Source organism: Epinephelus moara, chromosome 21 (genome assembly GCF_006386435.1).
Source record: "Epinephelus moara isolate mb chromosome 21, YSFRI_EMoa_1.0, whole genome shotgun sequence".
Lineage (NCBI taxonomy): Eukaryota > Metazoa > Chordata > Actinopteri > Perciformes > Serranidae > Epinephelus > Epinephelus moara.
In genome coordinates, this window is record NC_065526.1 from 14,893,086 (window position 1) to 14,912,750 (window position 19,665).

At 43.1% G+C, this 19,665-nt stretch overlaps 2 protein-coding genes across 3 annotated transcripts in view; one reads left to right on the forward strand and one right to left on the reverse strand.

Moving 5' to 3' along the window:
- LOC126383269 (uncharacterized) overlaps window positions 1–4,015 on the forward strand; it is a 35,078-nt gene extending 31,063 nt beyond the window's left edge. Inside the window, exon 14 of the mRNA XM_050033778.1 lies at window positions 1,816–4,015. Coding sequence (XP_049889735.1) covers window positions 1,816–1,917 — 102 coding nt within the window. The 3' untranslated portion in view covers window positions 1,918–4,015. The remainder of the gene's footprint in view (window positions 1–1,815) is intronic.
- On the reverse strand, window positions 3,795–16,680 carry LOC126383268 (nuclear receptor subfamily 2 group F member 6-like). Of its 2 annotated transcripts, none has more exons than XM_050033777.1 (6): window positions 15,872–16,680; window positions 14,750–15,552; window positions 11,284–11,378; window positions 8,480–8,811; window positions 8,025–8,271; window positions 3,795–6,251 (listed from the first exon to the last, which is right to left on the reverse strand). In XM_050033777.1, exons 2-6 carry the CDS (start codon window positions 15,016–15,018, stop codon window positions 5,977–5,979), a joined length of 1,218 nt encoding a protein of 405 aa, XP_049889734.1. In that variant the 5' UTR covers window positions 15,019–15,552; window positions 15,872–16,680; the 3' UTR covers window positions 3,795–5,976. The 2 variants fall into 2 exon arrangements, with proteins under 2 accessions (XP_049889734.1, XP_049889733.1); XM_050033776.1 differs by having other exon boundaries at window positions 8,480–8,814; window positions 15,872–16,679.
- Window positions 16,681–19,665: the final 2,985 nt, after the last annotated feature.

The window sequence follows — 19,665 nt, forward strand, 5'->3', positions numbered from 1 at the left end:
TCACGATATGAAATTACCTGGATCTTCTGCATCATTGGGCCCATATAGCAAACACATTTACACCGGCTGAGAGACTAACTTCTGGTTTAGCCTTCCGCTAACTTGAATGGGGATACAATTATTTAATTGTGCGGCTCTTCTTGACATTTGAATGTCATCTGAATCTCTTTCACAATGTAAATCTATGTGGAAACAGTACTTTTGGGCCCGATGGCATCACGTGATGGACTTATGCCTGGTTCGTACGAATCACTCAGTGAACGACGTAACCCCGATCCCTGAGTGGTTCAAATCATTTCTTCTCAGCGATACACTTTCATGGGGACCATTTTCTCTACGTTAATGGCTAATGTGGCCAGGAGTCAAGCCACATGAACATAATCACACACCTCCCCATTGTTTTAACAGACTTAGTTTCCAGATAAACAAACTTAAAACGTTAGGCTGGCCAGTAATGAGACTCACCAGCGCGGGGCAGACGCAGCAGCAGCTTAGCCGTGTATCAGTTCAGTGAGTCGGGCTCCTTCTGCCAAGCACTGAACGATTCGGTGAATGAATCTTTTGAACAAATCTTTTTAATGAACTGATTCTAGTGATTCAGTAACATCTAAAGAACTGCTTTTCCCATCACTACGACGTATGATGTTGGCATGGATCATGAACAACAATGAGTGTCGTACACGATAATCCATCATTTCATCTTGTGTAGTGTGTCATGGTAGACGACAACCGACGCCACGTCTGCAACGCCTCACGACATTCCAATAGAAAGTCTGGCATGTTTGATTTTCTTTTTGTCGTTCATGACTTCTCCCGTCACAGCTGTCACTTTGACCAATAGAAACACAGAGTGATCTGCTGCCGTAGACAACTGTACGGCAACAACACCCCAGGGTTTTTAATATTTCCTCTAGGGATGTTACCACACAGAGTAAAAAGGGAAAAATTATGGCGTGAAACAGCAGAGGCACTTTAGCAACCCACTGAGTACTGCCATTAGCATCAAGCTAGCAGAGAATGTTACTTCTTCTTAATGGAGATGGGCATAAAGTAAGAATAATAAGTAGTGGCTGGGCTTTTATTTACCATAAATGCAGAGGCTACCAGCTTCATGGTTCTTGGTTCTTGGCCCCGCCTCCAACACTGTACGCCTTGTCTCCACTTACACATGTATGGAAACGAGTCAACCGGAAGTCCATTCATTCCTATAGGAATCTACGTGATGTCCAGTGTGCCTGTGAAACACCTCCCCTCCGTGATGTTTCAGTCCAGAATTTGCCTCGAGTACTTTAAAAAAAATTTGTGGTGGATTTCGAAGAGACCGTAGGACAGTGTGCTAGCTTAACCAATAGGCTGCTAACAGGCTAACAAGCTATTTCCTTTAATTCAGTTTCCTGTTGATTGTCAAGTGAGTTTTTGCGATTAAACTTGTTTATCTAGTTTTAAGACATTGTCAATTTCATTTCTGTTAAAATATGGTCATACATAATGTGCAGTCAGATTGTCATATGACTTGTTCAGCCGTTCATACGTCTTTTTAATTAAATATTTAACATAACATGCCACGTACCTGGCAGGTTTGGTTTTTGCCCCGGTAATGTTCCAAGCGCATATTCCAAACTACTGGATGGTGAAAAATAGACAAAATTAGCCTCCCCCCATGGCTAAATGTAGTTTCTATCAGATTTCTATCCATCTAACTTTATGCAAAAAAGTGAATGAGCAAATTTTTAAACAACTATGTCTACTAGAGGTATTGCTGCTGATAATGTTGAATGTTTAATATCCACTTGCTTTAATTTCTTTGCCCTCTAGACTCCAGACTATCAAGCAAAGAAGAGGCAGTGCAAAGAACTTCGGCAAAAACTTTTCCACATCAAGCGTCTGGTGAAAACCTTTGACCAAGGTCTTTGTTAGTGTGCGTCTTAATAATCTGTCCGAACAGCGAGGATGAACACTGACGGGGTGTGACCTGGCTAAAGAAACACGGATTCATCCTCCATCTTCAGTTTTATTTCTTTGCTGTTTGAACTGTGACAGTTCAGCTCAACACGACCCTCATGCCGGCCTCACTGAACCTCAACTGTTTGTGACCCCAGTGTTTACGTTTAAACTTCTCTGTGTGGTTGTAACATTTGAATTTGTTGTAACTTGTGTTAGATTTTACTTTAAGTGGCAGTTTTAATGTAATAATGTGTAATTGTTACAGGATGTTGAAATATGGGAGGTAATAAATGTCAGTTTTTATACAGAGATAATGTCATGACTGAAGGTTGAAAAAGAGAAAATTATGTGAATAAATAATCAGTTAACGTACTTCAGTTTTTGGAATTGACTTTCATTATCAGGTGGCACAGTGATGCAGTGGTTAGCATTGTGACCTCACAGCCAGAGGATTCTGGTTCAAACCCAGAGTGGGAGCCCTTCTGTGTGGAGTTGCATGTTCTCCCCATGTCATTGTGGGTTTACTCCAGGTACTCCGGCTTCCTCCCACAGTCCAAAGACATGCAGGTTAATTGGTGACTCTAAATTGTCCGTAGGTGTGAATGTGAGTGTGAATGGTTGTCTGTCTCTATGTGTCAGCCCTGTGATAGGCTGGTGACCTGTCCAGGGTGTACTCTGCCTCTCACCCAGTGTCAGCTGGGATTGGTGACCCTCTACAGAATAAGCGATTACAGAAATAAATGTGAATATTTCTTCCAAATGGTTAATTTTGGCGAAAGCTTAGATTTGGTTAGGTTTCCTGACGGAAGCGTTTGTCGCGCATGATGTGTTAAAAGACTGTTGGAAATTTTAAAATCCAACCATTATTTCTGTATTTACAGTTTCCGGTTTTGATAAAAGGTGTTATTTTGGCAGTTGTTAAAGGAAACATACCTTTCAAACCCGCTGGCAGGTTTTGGGGTTCAGAGTATTTCTGGACGCATTCACACTGGCGCTATTTGGTCCACTTTAAATGAACCCTGGTCCACTTCCACGGATAGTTCGGTTCGTTTGGAATGGCGTGAAGGCTCATTCAAACTCTGGTGCGGACCACACGAGCAAACCCTGGTCCGCTTGAAAACTGGGGGTCTCGGTTCACTTGCAAGTGAACCCTAGTGTGGTTCGCTTACAGTGGGACATGCAAACAGACTATCGAGCAAACCAAAGAGAGGAAGAGACGTAGAGCAGTGCGAACCAGGAGAAGCAGAGGTAAAAAAAAAAAAAAAAAGTCGGAAAACGTCTCGTGGGCAGACTTGGAGTAGTGAGGAGGTGCAGGCACTTATTAATATATGGTCAGAGGGCTATTGCTCCGTTGTTTTTATGGTGGCCAAGCCGGCTGAAGAGGATGGATTTCCGTTTTTGGTCTTGGCCAATCGATGAGCTGGGTTTTCTTCTTCCTCATGCTTTTTTTCTTCCTGGTCAGTGGTCGTTTTGGGAAATACCGCCCCCAAATGAGCAACTGTTGTAACTGCGTGACGTCGTCCAGGCAGTTTGGTCCACTTTAAAAAGTGCAGTGTGAAAGTGAACCAAACCAGATGAAGGTGTGAAATTTTTCAGCATTACCCCAGCTGGGTGCTCCGGCTTCCTCCAACAGTCCAAAGACATGCAGGTTAATTGTTGACTCTAAATTGTCCCTAGGTGTGAATGTGAGTATGAATGTGTCAGCCCTGTGATAGTCTGGTGACCTGTCCAGGGTGTACCCCACCTCTTGCCCAATGTCAGCTGGGATAGACTCCAGCAGCCTACAGGATAAGCAGTTACAGAAAATGAATGAATGAACTTCCATTATTAAAACACTTCTACAATTATGGTACATGTTGCAGTGTTTATTTGGCATTCTTCATACAGATGTAATTACAACACTTTTTCAAGTAATTTGAAAAACAAAAACGTAACTAAAGACACATCGTCATCTTCTGATTCTTTTAATAACGTTGCCATACACATGAAAGTTTAAAAACTTAAGAACTCAGTAACACAAAGATAAGAAAACATTAATAGCATATTCATCTTTTTCTTTTCTTTTTTTTTTACTTCGATGACATGGGTGTGTGAGTTGTTGTCTAAAAGAAGAATATCCAAATGTCTTTCAAAAGGCCCGGCGGTAGATCAAGAAGCAGAGTTACATCCTTAAACTTTGTGTGTGTGGAAACACTAAATGCTGAAATATGTTGTGTATTGAGTTGATATCATTCTTCCCTTTCAAATTTGATTCTGTAAACTCGCCTCTTGAAACACCTGTGAGGTAAATCGTGGTGGACCAGCGAATCTGGGCCCAACTTCTCTTAACGTCTCACAGATAGCGTGATGTTTTGGCATTAAAATCCTCCAAGTGCAGTTTTTTTTTCTCCACCAGATTTTCATCCATTACAGTGTCGTCTCACATCATTCACAACAGCATCTCTGTCACATCAGCTGTAATGGCATGAAGATAAGCTTCTTTTTTTTGACATCTAAACAGATGACAGAGGTATTTTCATGTAAATACATATAGAAAAAAACATTTAGGAGCTAACAGTGAAAGCAATACTTTAAATGTTTAAATGAACCTTGAATTACATAATGTAAAAGAAACAGTCTCCACTTAGCAGAGATCCAAAACAACATTTCAAACATGCAAAAAGACAAAGTTGGCCTCAATATATACACTTCAATACATTTTTTCGGGAGACTATTACCCCCAGAAACAGCATTAATCGACGTAAACTGGTATTCAATTAGTAGTGTTGGTTATAAACTCTCTCACCACTAACTATTCACTAATTCTTATATCTGGAGTTGTTTTACTAGAACCCGAGTTGATGTCAGCCTGCCGTTCTCTCAATACAAAAAAAAATACAAACAATGTTTAATAGCTGAATTCACCTTATTCAGTCAGTCAGAACTCATATTCAAAAACACAAGTGAAAATCACTTTGGGGATTTGTTTTTAAAAAGATACAAGACGAATGTTTGTGATGCTCATTTCATATTTTATAATGTGTCCCAAATTCATAATGAATAACAAGGCAGTTGTCAAAAAGAAGGCGGTTTCTGGTGAACAACACTTACAGAGGTTTGTGTTTAGGAAAGATCAGACTGAAGCATTCTGATGTCTTGTGAGGTATTAGTCCGCTCTCATGTAACTGTGGCTGCTTTCTTGTCTTTTTTTTTTTTGGAAAAAATCTTTAACTCCAGCAACAGTGAGCCCTGTGAATGAATTTAAATGCATTGTTCACTTGATGGTCAGTCACAAGAGTCCGTTCAGCTCTTTCTCTCTGCTTTGTGTACTAATTATTCTGTTTAAAAAGCATCTCTGAGGATGATATGATAGACTTTGGTGATTATTCCTTGGTTTTATTTCACTTCTGTTCCATTTGATCGACTCCTTGGCTTCTTTCTCAGCTCAGTTCAAAAGTTTCTCTTCAACAACGAGGCATTTCCTTTGTCTTATGCTCAGTTCACCACCGTTCATTAAATCCAACTAATAACGAGACTGTAATGTTTTCAGTTATGTGGATAAAAAGGTCACTGTATCACAAATGGTGAGCCATGGAAAATGAGCCCAGTGTGGGGAAAATTGTTCTGCTGACTTTCAGCGGCGGGACAGTTTTGTCCTCTAGATGTATTTGTAGCGGGGTGCTGCTGCCCTCTACATGAAACTGCGGCGTCTTTAGTCACTATGGCATGTGGGTGGTGACATGACTGGCTGTGGTGGCCATATCGGAGCCCAGCATGAAAAGCTGGTCTCTGGCCTGAGACCTGGCACCAGAACGACTGGGCTGGCAACAAGACAGATCCAGCCTGGCACTGGCTCCTCTCTTCGCTGGAGGCCCGCGTGGAGACAGAGGGCTCGTTTCATGAGGGGGAATAGAGCGGTTTCAGTACAGTACATATGATGGCCAGCTGGCGCTGCAGTTTGATAACCACACAGATGGATAGTGATGAGTCAGGAGGTTTCCTGTGGGTCCTTGTCGTCACTAATCCCAGACGGAGACCTCGCCCGTAAGGGGGCTACTGTCCTGGGACATACGGCCAGCTGATTGAGCTTCCGGAGAGCTGCATGTCACGGATCAGCGTCTCGATGGGTGTCTTTCCTACCAGGCGCATGAAAAAGAGCTGCGAGATGAGGCTGGCGGGAACGGCGCGCAGGGCAGGGAGGCGCAGGAGCAGGCGTCCGAAGCGCTGAGGCTGACTCGGGTACTGCATCCTCTCGTACTCTGTCAGAGCCACCTGAGCCTTCTCCTGCAGAGACTCCACGTGGACTGGGTCTGTTAGACCACAGGCGTCTGAAAGGGAAGGAGGAGGAGGCAGTTACTTAATAGTGTGGGCAGGTTACATAAAGCGTCGTGATGAGCCGAAAGGAAAGTTGAAATCCCAGCAGATAATGTGATAAAATGCCCGTGAGGGGAACACATACAAATATAGCATCTCAGCATGTGTGCACTATAAAAAGAACACATTTAAAACCTATTAACCCTGATCTTAGGATTGTAAAGAAAGACAGGAAGTGCTCATTTAGCTTTCAAAGGATCTGAATTCTTTTGGATGAGGCAGATCTACTGAGTAATTTGTTTAGGGAGCCCACTTTAAAAGTCTTGAAATGCACAGTGCTGCATAATGATCAGTGACAGCACTAAATTATACAGCACATTGTGCATTATTGCATTTTCATTAATGAGCCAGGAGATGGTGCCATAGGAGATGAATTCCCAGATTAAGGTTGCAGATTTACCTGCAGTTCTCCTCACACTAAAACACAGCTCAGCCAAAACATTTCAACTGCCAACAGGTTAAGTGAATTGTTATCGATCATCTCATTACAATGCAGTGTTCTGCTGGGAAACCTTGGCTCCTGGTATTCATCTGGATGCCACTTGACATGCACCACCCACCCAAACACCATTAAAGACCAAGTGCACCCCGTCATGGTCAGCAGTGCACCTCCTAACAGCACAATGCACCATACTGCACACCACACTGTATAAAACTGCTCAGGAGTGGCCCAGGGAACATGACCAAGAGCTCAAACACGAAAGGACAACCTCTGAGGTGCTGTGTCCATGCCTCGACAGGTCAGACCCAAGTGCGCTCCATGGTGGGGCCTCTGACCTGTCAAGGCATGGACACAGCACTTCAGAGGTCATCTTTTCCTGTTTAGCACCAGGGCGTTGGTGGCAGATCCTTTCTGTAGGTTGCAAGGTGGGGTACTGCTTTGTCCCAGGAATGCTTGATCAGATTGGGATCTGGGGAATTTAGAGACCAAATTGATGCCTTGAGCTCTTTGTCACGCTCATTGGGCCATTCCTGAGCAGTTCTTGTGGTATGGCATGGTGCATTATCCTGTGGGCGGGCCACTGCCATCGAGGAGTGCTATTGCTATGAGGGGTGTACTTGGTCTGCAATGGCGTTTGGGTGGGTGACAAGCTTGTGTTAAAAAATGCAGGTGTGGAGTTGGAAAGATTCGAGTGTTTATCAGGAAAGAAGGGTCGGATGAAAGATGCTATTGATTTGCATTATGGGAAATGAAGGATCAAGTTTTTTTGGAGATGCTAGAGAGGCTTGCACCCACTGCTAGCTCACCTAGCACCACTGAGCTAGAGAACGTTTCAGCTCATCCAAGGAGGACGTCATTAATGTTTAAATCTTGCACTGTCACGGGCCTCTAATCCATGAGTAGATGCATGCTTCCTTCTGCGTGGTGATACGGTTGGCGGGTGTAGGTTGGTAGAAAGAAAATAGTTCCTACATGAAACTGCTCACAACAAGGTCTGTGGATTATCTTGAGTAACCGGGTCATGATTTCCAGAAAGAGACATTGCTGTTGAGTTTTTCAAATGTATTTTTTAGTGCTTAGAGCCGAGTGCCATCTAGTTGGAGAGAAGGCAGACATCTCTACAGGCGATATTTCCAACACTCAGCAACTCACACCAAAACAATCTAGACTGAGGACGAACTGTCCCTTTTATTGTTGGAGTTCCCTGTCAAAGGCGGCTGGGATGGTTTTGCAGCACATTCTGTCACAGTAACAGCAGATAAAACAGCAGAGCAGCAACAATCACCTGGTGAGAACAGTGCGATGGCCTTGAGACAGCTGTACTCAGCCGAGTCCACCTGCAGCCTGGTCAGCTTGTCCACCTGGTCCTGGAACACCCTCACCTGGTCCATGAAGGACACCACGCGCTCTGCAGACATGGGCGAGGAGTGGAAGCCAGCCGCGGCCAACAAGGGAGCCATGTGGAGCGGCAGGGCCGACTGGGCCGCGTTGAGGATAAACAGCTCGCTCCAGCTCAGCCTCAGCAGGGCCACCTGCAGATCGGTTAGTGTGTTAATCAGATTGACCTACACTGTTGCCATCCATTTTTAATGTTCACAGTAGTCATTGTGTATTTATGTTTTGATGTAAACGGCCTATCCTGCTTCTCTCCTACATTTTCAAGACTGTAATCTGATAACAAAGGAATAACTGCATCCAAACACGTCAAACCACTTTTGAAATTCAAGCTAATTTACTAACCTGGTCTGACACGGGCAGCTCAGGGAAATAAGGGATGTTTCTGGCCCACTCCACGGTGCTGAAGAGTAGCCTGGCAGCCAATTCACAGATGTTATCGATCCCCATGGCGTTATCCGGTCCGGCCTGTTGGTTGTACTGGTGCCCAAACCGACTGCTGGGGTACGGTTCGGCTCGCAGCAGCTGGGAGATGAGCTCTGACACCGGCTGACCTCCACCACTTCCTCCATTGTTGTTGTTGTTATAGAACTCGCCCCCTCCAAGGCCGCTGGCGCCACCTATTGGCGTGATGGAGGGGCTGAGGCTCGGCTGAGGTGGGATGCGACCGCGTTGAACTGCTGTAGTTTGGTTGGGGGACAAAGGGGGAGGAGAGGAGAGGAGAGGAGAGGAGAGGAGAGGAGGGGGAAAGGACAGAAGACAGAGCGGAGATGGAAGTGAGGGTAACGAGGAGGAGAAGATAAAGAGAGGAGAAAACGGTGAAGGACGCGGGGATTTGGAGAAGAAAACAGAGAGAAAGAAAACTTAAAACTGAGTTCAGCCAGCAGTGTGTGTCAGATTATCAACGGACAGGCTTGACCCGATTAGGATGCTATTCTTCAAGATTAAAGGAGGCACAATTGAGCCAAGACTGATTCAAGAAGAGCGTGACAGTGCAGAGAAATATTCTTGTGCTTGTCAGGCTAGATGAAGGTTATCTGAGGAAATAAAACAAAGACTCTGAGACAAGAATTTAGTCTCCATTCAAATTTTAAACCTCTGAAATATTAATTCTGGAGGAAAATTACAACATCCTATTGCAGTAACCGTAGTGTTCCCCAATCATACACACAGAACATTAAAGGAATAGTTCACCCACATATTGATCATTTGTATGTCAGTTACTCACCCCGTGTTCAATTTAATTCAAGAATACTTTGTTTTTGTCACGTGCCTCCACAGTGAACGACGAATACAAAAACAGAGAGAACTCTTGATGAATTAGAGTAAAAGGGGGCTGCGTTTAACAACAGCAAACTGTATCAAAACATCTGTTTGCTAACTCTCACACAACTCCTGCAATATAATCCAGGTCTTATTTATCCATTCGTAAACTCATGCATTGTTGCTAAAACGTTACTGTTTAAAACACTCGTGCATTTTATTAAGCAGAGTTCAAGCATGCAAAAATGCATGTGTTTGGGAAGCACTGAGCATACGACTGGATAAATGAGACTTGGATTATACTGCATAAGTTGTGTTAAACGCAGCCCTCTTTTACTCCAGTTGATTAGGAATTTTCAGTTTTTGGATTCTTCGTTCACTGGGGAGGCATGCCAGAAAAATATTTCCTTCACAAATTCAACGTAACACAGGGTGAGTAACTGATCAAATGATCCTTTTGTGGGTGAAGTATTCCTTTAATTTTCTACTCAAAAAAAAGAAAAAAGATGAGAAAAGAACATCACTTAAGGCTTGGACATATTTTCTGTGGACAGCTGCTGTCACACGGTCGCACACCTGGTTTCACTCATAGTACAACTTGAGGGTCACCCAGCATTAAACAGGGGTCTTGGGAGTTAAGCGCATCATCCTCCTACGCTTAGCATCGGTGAAAGTTAAACTACGAAGACAACGCTGGTTCCAGAGTGAATGTCTTTCGAATATCCAACTTAAAACTAACTTCACTGCGGTATGGTGGCTGCAGCTGGCTTGACTGTAATCTTTCGGACTAAGTGTGGAACAAGAGATTCTGTTTTGTAATTGGAGCATGTATGGTCTGTCCGCTTGCAACACATACAATCTGTGCAGTGACAAAATATGGGCTGCGTGAGGATATCCACGAAGGGGTCCACGCAGACAGTTACAGACATGGGAGGATGATACCTTTGACATCATGCGTACCAAAGCGGATCCTCGCAAACATGCAAATGCGTAAACTATGAATTGGCCTTTAGTGCAGAGAGAGCACCGTAGCTGTGAAAGACAGTGTTACAGCCCAAACAGAGGCAGCAGAGAAGATCATTTGGGGATATGAATTCATGTGATAATGATCTGTTCTGCTTCGGTGTCCTTGAGCAAGACACTGAAAACACCCCAGTTCCAGGAATGTTGCTCTGTAGCTAACCCTGACCTCTGACCTCTCTGTGGAGGTGGTCAATGTCTCTGCAGGGAGCCGTAATGTGTCTCATTAGGATGCTTTACGATTTGTGACTATGGAGGAAAACGCAGCTCAAAGACATATCAGATCCCCTTGTTTTTAAACAAAGCTCCGCCTTAACCACATGATTTGTTTCTGTGTATCTATCGGCATGACGTTGAATGATGCCTCACTTGGGCTGTGCCACTTAAGGTGAAATCCCTATATTGGATTCTGCCTGATGGAGCCAACGAGGCAGAGGGTTTCTGCAGCTTCAACCAGAGGCTTAAGGCTCTGGGACGCAGGTGTCTTAGCACTGTATCCCTCTCAGTCACTCTTACACAAGCACTAGATTAAGCCACTTAGTACATGGCATTGAGCTGACACGCATGGCTTGCTTTGCCATGATAGGGCCTAGACAGCCATGTGTGCCATTTTCTCTGCACTGTAGAGCTCATAGCAGAAGCAGCAAGATAATGACAAAGGCTAATTTAACTATGATTGATTTTTTTATGTTCTAAGAGCAGCTGATTGAAGTAATGGAACGACTCTCTCAGGCTCTTTTCATTTTTGATATCAATTCGGTTGCAGACATTGCACGTGTCCAATGACAGTGTGACCCACAAGGTCTCTAGTCCTTTCCAGGGGATCAAAGTGGAGGGTGGATTTATGGATCAGGGTAGACAGATACCTTCTTTGCGCATGCCAACACGAAAACACTTCTTCAGTCGACAGTACTGGCACTGGTTCCTGTGGTGCTGGTCGATCTGACACTCTCTGTTTGACCTGAGAACAAAAACAAATTATTATTAGTGTATATGTGATTTATTTAACTTTCTTTGAGTTTTAGAAGTTGAAATTAATAATTTTTCACCAGAATTATTATAGTTTGGTTTCCACATCATGTTTGTTTGTATTAATTTAGGTTTTATCGTTTAAAAATGTTTAGTTTTAGTTGTCCAAATTGACAAACACCTTTCCTGTATTTTTTGTTCTATTTCTTAGTTTTTAAGTACACAGTTTTATGTCTGTTAGTTGTTGTTTTTCTCTTAAGTCTAGTTTTTATTTTTATTTAATTTCACTAAAATATTTTTTCAAACCTAGTTTTAATTTTTTGTTAACTATAATAACCTTGGTTTGCACTCATGCTGTGACAGTCAGATTTACTGCAGGTGTCAGACTGTGAGATCTGCTTTCACCTGCTTTTCTGATTTTACTCACAGATGATCATCTAAACCTAATGACAAATGTGTAACCAACTTGACTACTCAGTGATGCAAAGTCTGTGTAAAACATTTAAATGTATATAAAAAGCTGTAATATTGATTATTTATGTATCTGCAGCCAACACTTCCGTCTTAAAGTGCTCGTCAACATTAATATTGCATCAGATTTACCATGAGGCTACAGGCAGCGTTATCATGCTTAGAAATAACCCTGAATGATACAATCATCTGCTTTCTATCATATATCATAACAACAAACTCTTTCATTGTTATTCAGCTTAATTAATGTGAATGCGATTAGCTGATTAATCACTGAGATGATGGAAAGAAAAAACTGCAGCTTTTTTTTTTGATAACCACTCATTTCAACCATTTTTCAAGAGAAACGTGCCAAATATTTTCTGGTTCCAACGCCCCAAAAGTGATGAGTTCCGTGCAGTTCCTTGCAGTGAGAAGACATCAACTTGACTTCTAGGAAATGATAATGGGTAGTTTTTCCTTTATTCAGTGACATTTCACAGACTTAAATTATTAATCAATTCACTGTAAAGACGTACAGACATTGAAAAGAATTGTTAATCGCAGCCCTAAACTCAACATCATAATTACGGAGCTACAATGCTTGTGGCGTGCTGAGTCATCAACAGTAAATAGGGTCATTTATACAGTTAATTTCCCTATATTATTATTATCATCAATGGAAGTCTTTGTGTGATGGTGTGAATGTGGATATAGCTCTCAATTATAGAGACACCTTCATTAATGGTTCTTTTCAAACATTATACTGTAGCAAAGCAAGGCTGCAATTAACTTTAGTGCTGCCACGATTCTCTCAATTTAACAGTTAATTGTTTGTCCTGAAAGCTGAAGGTAACGTGTTCAGCTCACTTGTTCTATCTGGCAACTATTTGATAATCATTGGAGTAATTTTTCAAGCTAAAATGCCAGACATAGGTGTAGATTTTGGGGTAGGGACACTTGTCCTTCAATAAAAACATGAAAGTAGCTGAGGACTTTTATTTTGATGAAATAAAAGACACTTCCACCATAAATTAATGAAGAAAGGTCACAAATTGGTGCATAGAAATTCACCAGAATGCACGAAATTGAGTGTGTAATGCTGAAAACTTCCTGTGGAAGGACCCATATGTGCCCCCCCATCCTATGTCTTTGTTATGAGTCCAAAACACAAAGATACTCAGTACAAGACTATAAAAATATAAAATTCTCTCATCATAGCGGCTCCAACCAGACAAAGCTTGACATCAGGAGCGTAGGTTTTGTTTCCACAGTAGGTGGGGGACACATGAAATGGAGTAAGGAAATTTTGAGCCTCAAACATTTAATTTCCTGCATTCTGATGCACGAATTTGTGCCTTTTCTGCATCAATTTATCGTCGGCTACTTTTCTGTTTTTATTCAGCAGGTCATGTCCCCTGCATCACCCCTAAAACCTGCACCAATGCTTGGTACTACAGCTTGAAATATTACTCCAATGATCATCAAAATAGTTGCTAAATATCTTTAAAATATATTTATTTAACAGACTTCAGCAAGTAATAGACAGTGCAGGTGCTGACTGCAAAACAGAAGTTTGACAGCCTCTGGAATGTTATAAACAAACATAGAAACAAACACATTAACATTACCCACCAATCGCCCCGAAAACACCCTCCAACCCACCTTCCTTCCCATGTGTCCTAGTGGCTACAAATCACACTTTCTTGAGTGGAAGAAGTGATAAAGAAGAGGAGAAGGGGCATTTAAAAAATGAAGACAAGGGAATATGAGAGCTAATGAGCAAATTAGTTGTCTATCTAAGTTAAAGATTTACTATCCTCCTGAGACTCCAGCTTGTGTTTGCTATGCATTTTTCATTTCTCCGAGGTATTTGAAATGTAGGATCTGATAAGTATAAAAAAAACTAAGCATTATCTTTGAACAAGAAGTAGTTTTGGCATTATCTTTGAACAGGAAGTAGTTTTGGGGAAAAAAATATGTCCTCACATGGGGATGATGGGTTTATTTTAAATAGACACAAGTGTGTAACAATTTATTAAACAGTTTATTTCAATACTTGAACATTGTTGTTCAGCTGTTCAAAACTGTTCATGAACATAGCTGCGCAAAAACGAAATTGCAAATAATGCAACATACCTGAAAGCCTTGTGATTTGTTCATTTTGTAACTGTATTCAATTTTTCCTGCTCCGTACTGTCCTCAAACAAGATGACAATTTAGTCCCAACATGTACTTCCTAATTATAAGCATCTTAGCTTGTTCCTATTGTTTAAATTGGTCAAATTTGTTCCATATCAAACTCCAGATGTTATTTAGCACAAACAAACAAGTTTCAACCATAAAATTTGATCAGGTTTTGTACTTTGTCCACTTTAGTGTCAGGATCAGCTGCAGACTGGGCGTAAACATGTCCACAAACAAGGACAACAAGTCTAAGTTCAGCAGAATGAAGAATAAAGTGCAGGAAACTCAAAATGTTATGTCCTTATATGAGGACACAGGGTCTCAGGAGGATATAGGAGAGAAAGGGGTCTCAAGTTTTGTCACAGATCCTCTGACATTGCTTAAGATTTTTTGTTGATTGATGAATTGTTTCAGCAATCATAAAGACACCTTTAATAAAGTAAATGTTGTGTTTGTGGTTTCCTGACTGATTGTTTTACCCACACAATGACATGTTGCTGTCTGTAGCAGCTCTGCACAAAGTTATCTGATCCTCTGCATGATTCATTCAGCAATTATCACCACTGTGTTAAAAAATATTACAACTGATATAAAAACTACAAAAATGGCAGACATACGTCATGTAGAAAGAGTTTGTAACTGAAAACGCTACAACTGTTTCACCGTTTTCCTAATCACCACACTATCAATAAACAAAAGGGAAATTACCCACAATGCCCCTCTCACCTGCATGTGTAGCTGAGGTTGCGTCTAACGCTCCTCTTGAAGAAGCTCTTGCAGCCCTCGCACGTGAACACGCCGTAATGTTTCCCGCTGGACTTGTCCCCACACACCACGCAGTCCACCACGCAGGACTTGTCATCGTCTCCGGCCTCCATGTCGCTGCCTCCCGCCTGCGGAGAGCCGTCCTCCTCCTCCCCCCTCAGGTAGCTCTTGTCCCCCAAGCCGTTGGTGCCCCCATTGGGATCTCCCCAGCCCCCACTCACCATGGCCATCGCTTGGTTACCGAACCACGGCAGAAGAAAATGGGACAGGCGGCCAAGATGTCTGGCTGCTGTCAAGGTAACATCAATATATAAAGAATTAAAAAAAATAAAGTCCAAAGTGTGTTTCCCCTCACCTTGAGAGAATCAGGATTCTCTGCTTGCCTGTGCTCTCATTTGTTAATTAAGTCTCTCGATGGTTTTATAATTGCAGAAGTGAGAAAATAAAAGTCCTCAGGCCAAACAAGCAGATGTCAATGAGAAAAAAATAGGCTGTAGCATTGAGGAGGAGGAGGAGGGTGTTTGGCAGAAAAAACAAGAGCAGCTCAGTCTCCTCCCACTCCACTATGACCTGGAAACAGTCTCAGTGTGGCAACTTTTAGTTTTGCATGCCTGTGGATTTCAATTCCCCCTTTTCTTTTCCTCTCCGTCCTCTCTCTTCTCCTCCAGCTGTTTGTTGTTTTTGTCCTTCTCCTCGGACCGATTCCTGAGATGGTTTAAGAGGAGCCTGCCCGGTCGAACGGTCTCACGCTTCAGCTGGGGAACCTTTTCACAGGAAACAATGAGTCAAACATACACTCCTGAAAGAGGCTGAAAAGGTTTGCAAATGACAAGAGGTGAAAAATCTCCTGCACCACACGGCTGCACTCTCACACATGCACTCCCAGCTCTGTCTCTGTAGCAACAGTAATGGCTGAAAAAGGACCTCGGTGTAGCTCGCCTTAGCACATGCCTGGAGAGGCTCTGACCACCCCTCTTAAAGCACCCCTCACACTGAATTTGCCTCTGCTCACACCAGCTATTCCTCGTATAACTCTACCTTAAGATCCACTCTAAATCCTTAGAGAAACGACACCAAGCTTACCTCAACGTTAACGTGTCTCTGCCTTCCCTCACTGGGAAATAAATCCTTTTCTCGCTCTAGATCTTCCCTCCATGCGCCGAGGCTGAGAGCGCAGACACAGCTCTCCTATTCTGCTGTAATCCTCTCAGCGGCAGCATTGTGACCCACGATGAAGACATTCCAGATCAGGCGAAAACACACTGATGTCCGCACAACAACAACATCACTCTCATGTGGTCTTCAAGGCACTGCCAGCTGCAAGCCGCAGCAGCAGACGAGGCGACGTGGACCGACCTCCAAAATACACAAGTAGCTCCTCAACACAAGGAAGTGATCACTCTCGTCCCTGCTGGTTGTGGTGCTCGCTTGTGACGATATCCTTTGAGCTGCTTCCTTTCCCAAAACATAAAAACAAAACCAAGAAAACGAGGAGTGCGTCGGTGTGCTCAGCCCTCCATAGTTCCTGTGGTTGCTCTCCAGGCACTCATGCGGGCTCCTCTCCTCCAGCCTTTTGTCAGTGCTTGCCCACCAAGAACTAATGACTTGCGGCCTAGCCCTGTGCTGCTTCTCGTCCGTGTGTGAGTGTGTGTGTGTGTAAAGCCTTTCCCTATGGCTCAGGCAAACAGGAGGTGGGGGTGGAAGGACGGGTGCTGCTCTCCCCCCCTCTCTTCGCTCTCTCTCAGGCTTCAGAGTCCACAAATCAAATTATGATTGAAGAAAATGGCCACAGCCGGAGACAGGCCGGATTTCTCAGCGTTGGCTTTTTTTTTTATTTCTCCTCCTCGTCCCTCTTTCCCCTTGTCTGTTTTCATCCAACCTATTTGTGTGTGTTTGAGAGAGAGAGATCAAGCAAAGCAAGAGAGGGAGGGAGGGAGAGTGTGTGCAGAGGGGGAGGGGGAAGTCTGTCTGTGTGTGTGTATGTGTGTGTGCTCCCAGGGATTTGACACTGCTATTCAAGCCCTGCGGTTTCCATGGTGCTGGCTGCCTTATATGGCCATTGGAGTCAAAGAGCAAAGAGAGTGGGCTGTGTGGGGCAGCATGCACACACAAACACTCACACAGGAAGGATGTGGAGGATCTCTCCCCTCAGAGATGCAGAGAGCATGACCCCGAGGCCTCAAAAAACACCCAGACAATACCAGATTACCCCGAAGCCCTGCAACAAACACAAGCAAGCCGAGCTCCCTGCGTGCCCTTTGTCTTCTTTAGAAAGAAATCAAATGTGGTGGCGAAAGTTTCGGCATTGCAGTACATGATTTTAAGAAGCACAGCAACACAGAGACGAGCTTTATTTCTCAAAGCGAGGATATATCTTCCCACTTGAATCTTTGATCTCGTATACGTGCAAGCAACCCGCTTGAGAATCGCTTATCAAGCTCGAAATAAAGGTTACCGTTCTGCGGTCATTGCTCATTTGCTGAAGGCCTTGTGTCTCAGCGCTTTGTGGAGCACACAGTGATTTGTGTTTGAGGTTACCCCGAAAGGTCAAACCGACTTTCACACCCCTGCCACGCTGCAAAGCCCAGGGTCAAACGCAGATAAAGGGGAGGAGAGGACGCACAGCAGCCCCTCGATAAGAGCTTTAAGAGATAAGTGACGAATCTGCTTGTAATGTGCAGCTCTTTGGGGGGTGGAGGAGGGGTTGCAGTCGCAGATATGATGAGATGAAAGTGTCAGTCCCCCGAGAGATTCACTATATGCAACTTGTTGTCTTATCTGGAGAGCTTTTACAGAGATTTTAAAGGCATTCTCTTCCCCCCACGGACACTTTTATGGCATTCCTAAATCTAAACCCAGCTTTACCCCCTGCTGAACAGAATGTGTGTGTGTGACAGAGAAGCATTGTCCTGGCCATTGTGTGGCTAATGGGTCATCAGAGGGTTGTGTGTGTGTGTGAGAGAGTGTGTGTTAATTTGAATGAAAGTCCCTTTAATTAGGCCGCCCTGCCTGCTTATTGTCACTTCTTGTGTTGGGGAAGATTAGGCTTGTCAAATAAAGGGTGCTTGTAAAGGATTGTGTGTGAAAGAGATGATGAGATATCTGCGAAGCTGTTAATCAATAGTTTTTACCTAAGAAACATTTAATTAATTAATCATTTCCATAGTAATCTGTCGGAATCAGTACTCAAAAGCTCCATTTTTCTTTACCATCACGCCAAAAAGTAAGAAATAGTAATCCAATCTAATCTGAGTTCTTCTTCAACAAAGACATTTAGAGTTGTGGCTACAACAGTTTGACCACCCCCGACAGGCTTACAGATGCGCTAGCAAGATGTTGAAAAGGTCAAGCATCTGGAACAGTTTCAAAATTTACAAAGATGGCCCCCAAAAAGTCAAGTGCCAGATACGCCAAAGCAAACTGGCATATCTCAAATACACAACCTGAAAACGGTAACAGCTCAGGCCCAAGCATTTTAGCAGCTGGAGGTGGCTTTTTGTAATTGCTTCACGTTTCTGCGCTCTAGTCGCCTGGTGTTTTTGCACTCTGAACTCCTTGGGTCCAAAATACTTCAACTCAGAGCGGAAAAGTGCCTCTCATCATCTCCACTTTTAACCCATTGTCCAATCGGATGATTTGAGAGGTGGGCCATCTGTAGTAGTCACGACAACAAGTTTACAGTTGGTAAACAATGGAGGAGAAACTGTTGGTAGCAGTTGCTGGATACCCAGAGCTATACGACCCGACGATAGACAGTAGGTTGTCAAACTGCCCCCGAGTCATCCTAAAATATGCCTGGAAACATCCATCATGGAGGCGCAGCTCCTGGACCAACTGGTGGTACTCCCTGTGATCCACCCTCTTTTTTAGGGTCTCATGTACCCACACAGATCTCCATTTCCCTGTGTCCAACAAACTATTTGCTTACAGCCCCTTACCCTCAATCAGAGCTACAGCAAGTTCCCTCTGCCTGTCTGGTTTAGGAACTACCTACAAAATACTGTGAAATAAATAAATAATAAATGAATTAACAAATGAATAAACGGTAGATTAATTATGCGGGAAGGTTAGGGTAAGAAAGTGATGGGGCCTTACAAAGTATTATTTTCTTTAGCTGTTTTAGCTAATGTGTGACCTGCATGCTAGCAATGTGGCTAACTGTCACATTGTTTTAGGTACAATGAATGAAATCTGATGTTCAAAAAAAGTCCCCTCATTTGAAGCCTCTAGTTTGGCATTTTGGCCGTCGCCATCTTGGATTTTTAGAGCCAGAAGTGACCATATTTGGACAAGAGGACTAAGCTAATGTTAACCCTAATGCTAGCTGCTAGCTTGGTTAGCATGGTGCATTTACAGTTTGTGGTAAACTGTGATAATGCTAATGCTAATTTTCGCTAGCTAAAAACAGACTTAAAAGCATTAAAACAAGGTGTACTTGCAGGAAAAACTGAACATCCGACCCCGTAGAGAACCTTTAGAACAACCAGCTACATCCGGTTTAGCGCTCCACCAAGTTTATTAGGGATAAAATTATGTAATCTTGTTGTTCTTCTGTACTTTCCAAACAATATTGGACCTAATGGGTCAAATCTCAAAAGTGAAATGAGTCATTTCAAGCGGTTGTAATACTCGGTGCGATGCATTCCTTCACTCAGTGGTCTTGTCCTTGGGTGAATTGAAAGGTGCTTCTATATGAAATATGTTATTATCATCATCATTATTATTACTTTTTTTTTTTTTTAGCACTTATGTGTTGGCCTGGTAATAGGTTGCTATTAGGTGGACATAGCGTCCACATGTATTCCAGTTTAGGAAAGTTAAGTTTCTACCCAGCAACAATAGGTTTGCCTAATTTAGTTAGTCTTAATCTGCTCCAG

Excerpts from the sequence above, each read along its gene's own strand:
- LOC126383268 (XM_050033776.1), bottom strand. The coding sequence starts at position 15,018 with ATGGCCATGGTGAGTGGGGGCTGGGGAGATCCCAATGGGGGCACCAAC. Across the intron at positions 8,815-11,283 it reads TGTTGGCATGCGCAAAGAAG|CAGTTCAACGCGGTCGCATC; the intron begins GTATCTGTCTAC and ends ACCAAACTACAG. Across the intron at positions 8,272-8,479 it reads AGCTGCCCGTGTCAGACCAG|GTGGCCCTGCTGAGGCTGAG; the intron begins GTTAGTAAATTA and ends ACCGATCTGCAG.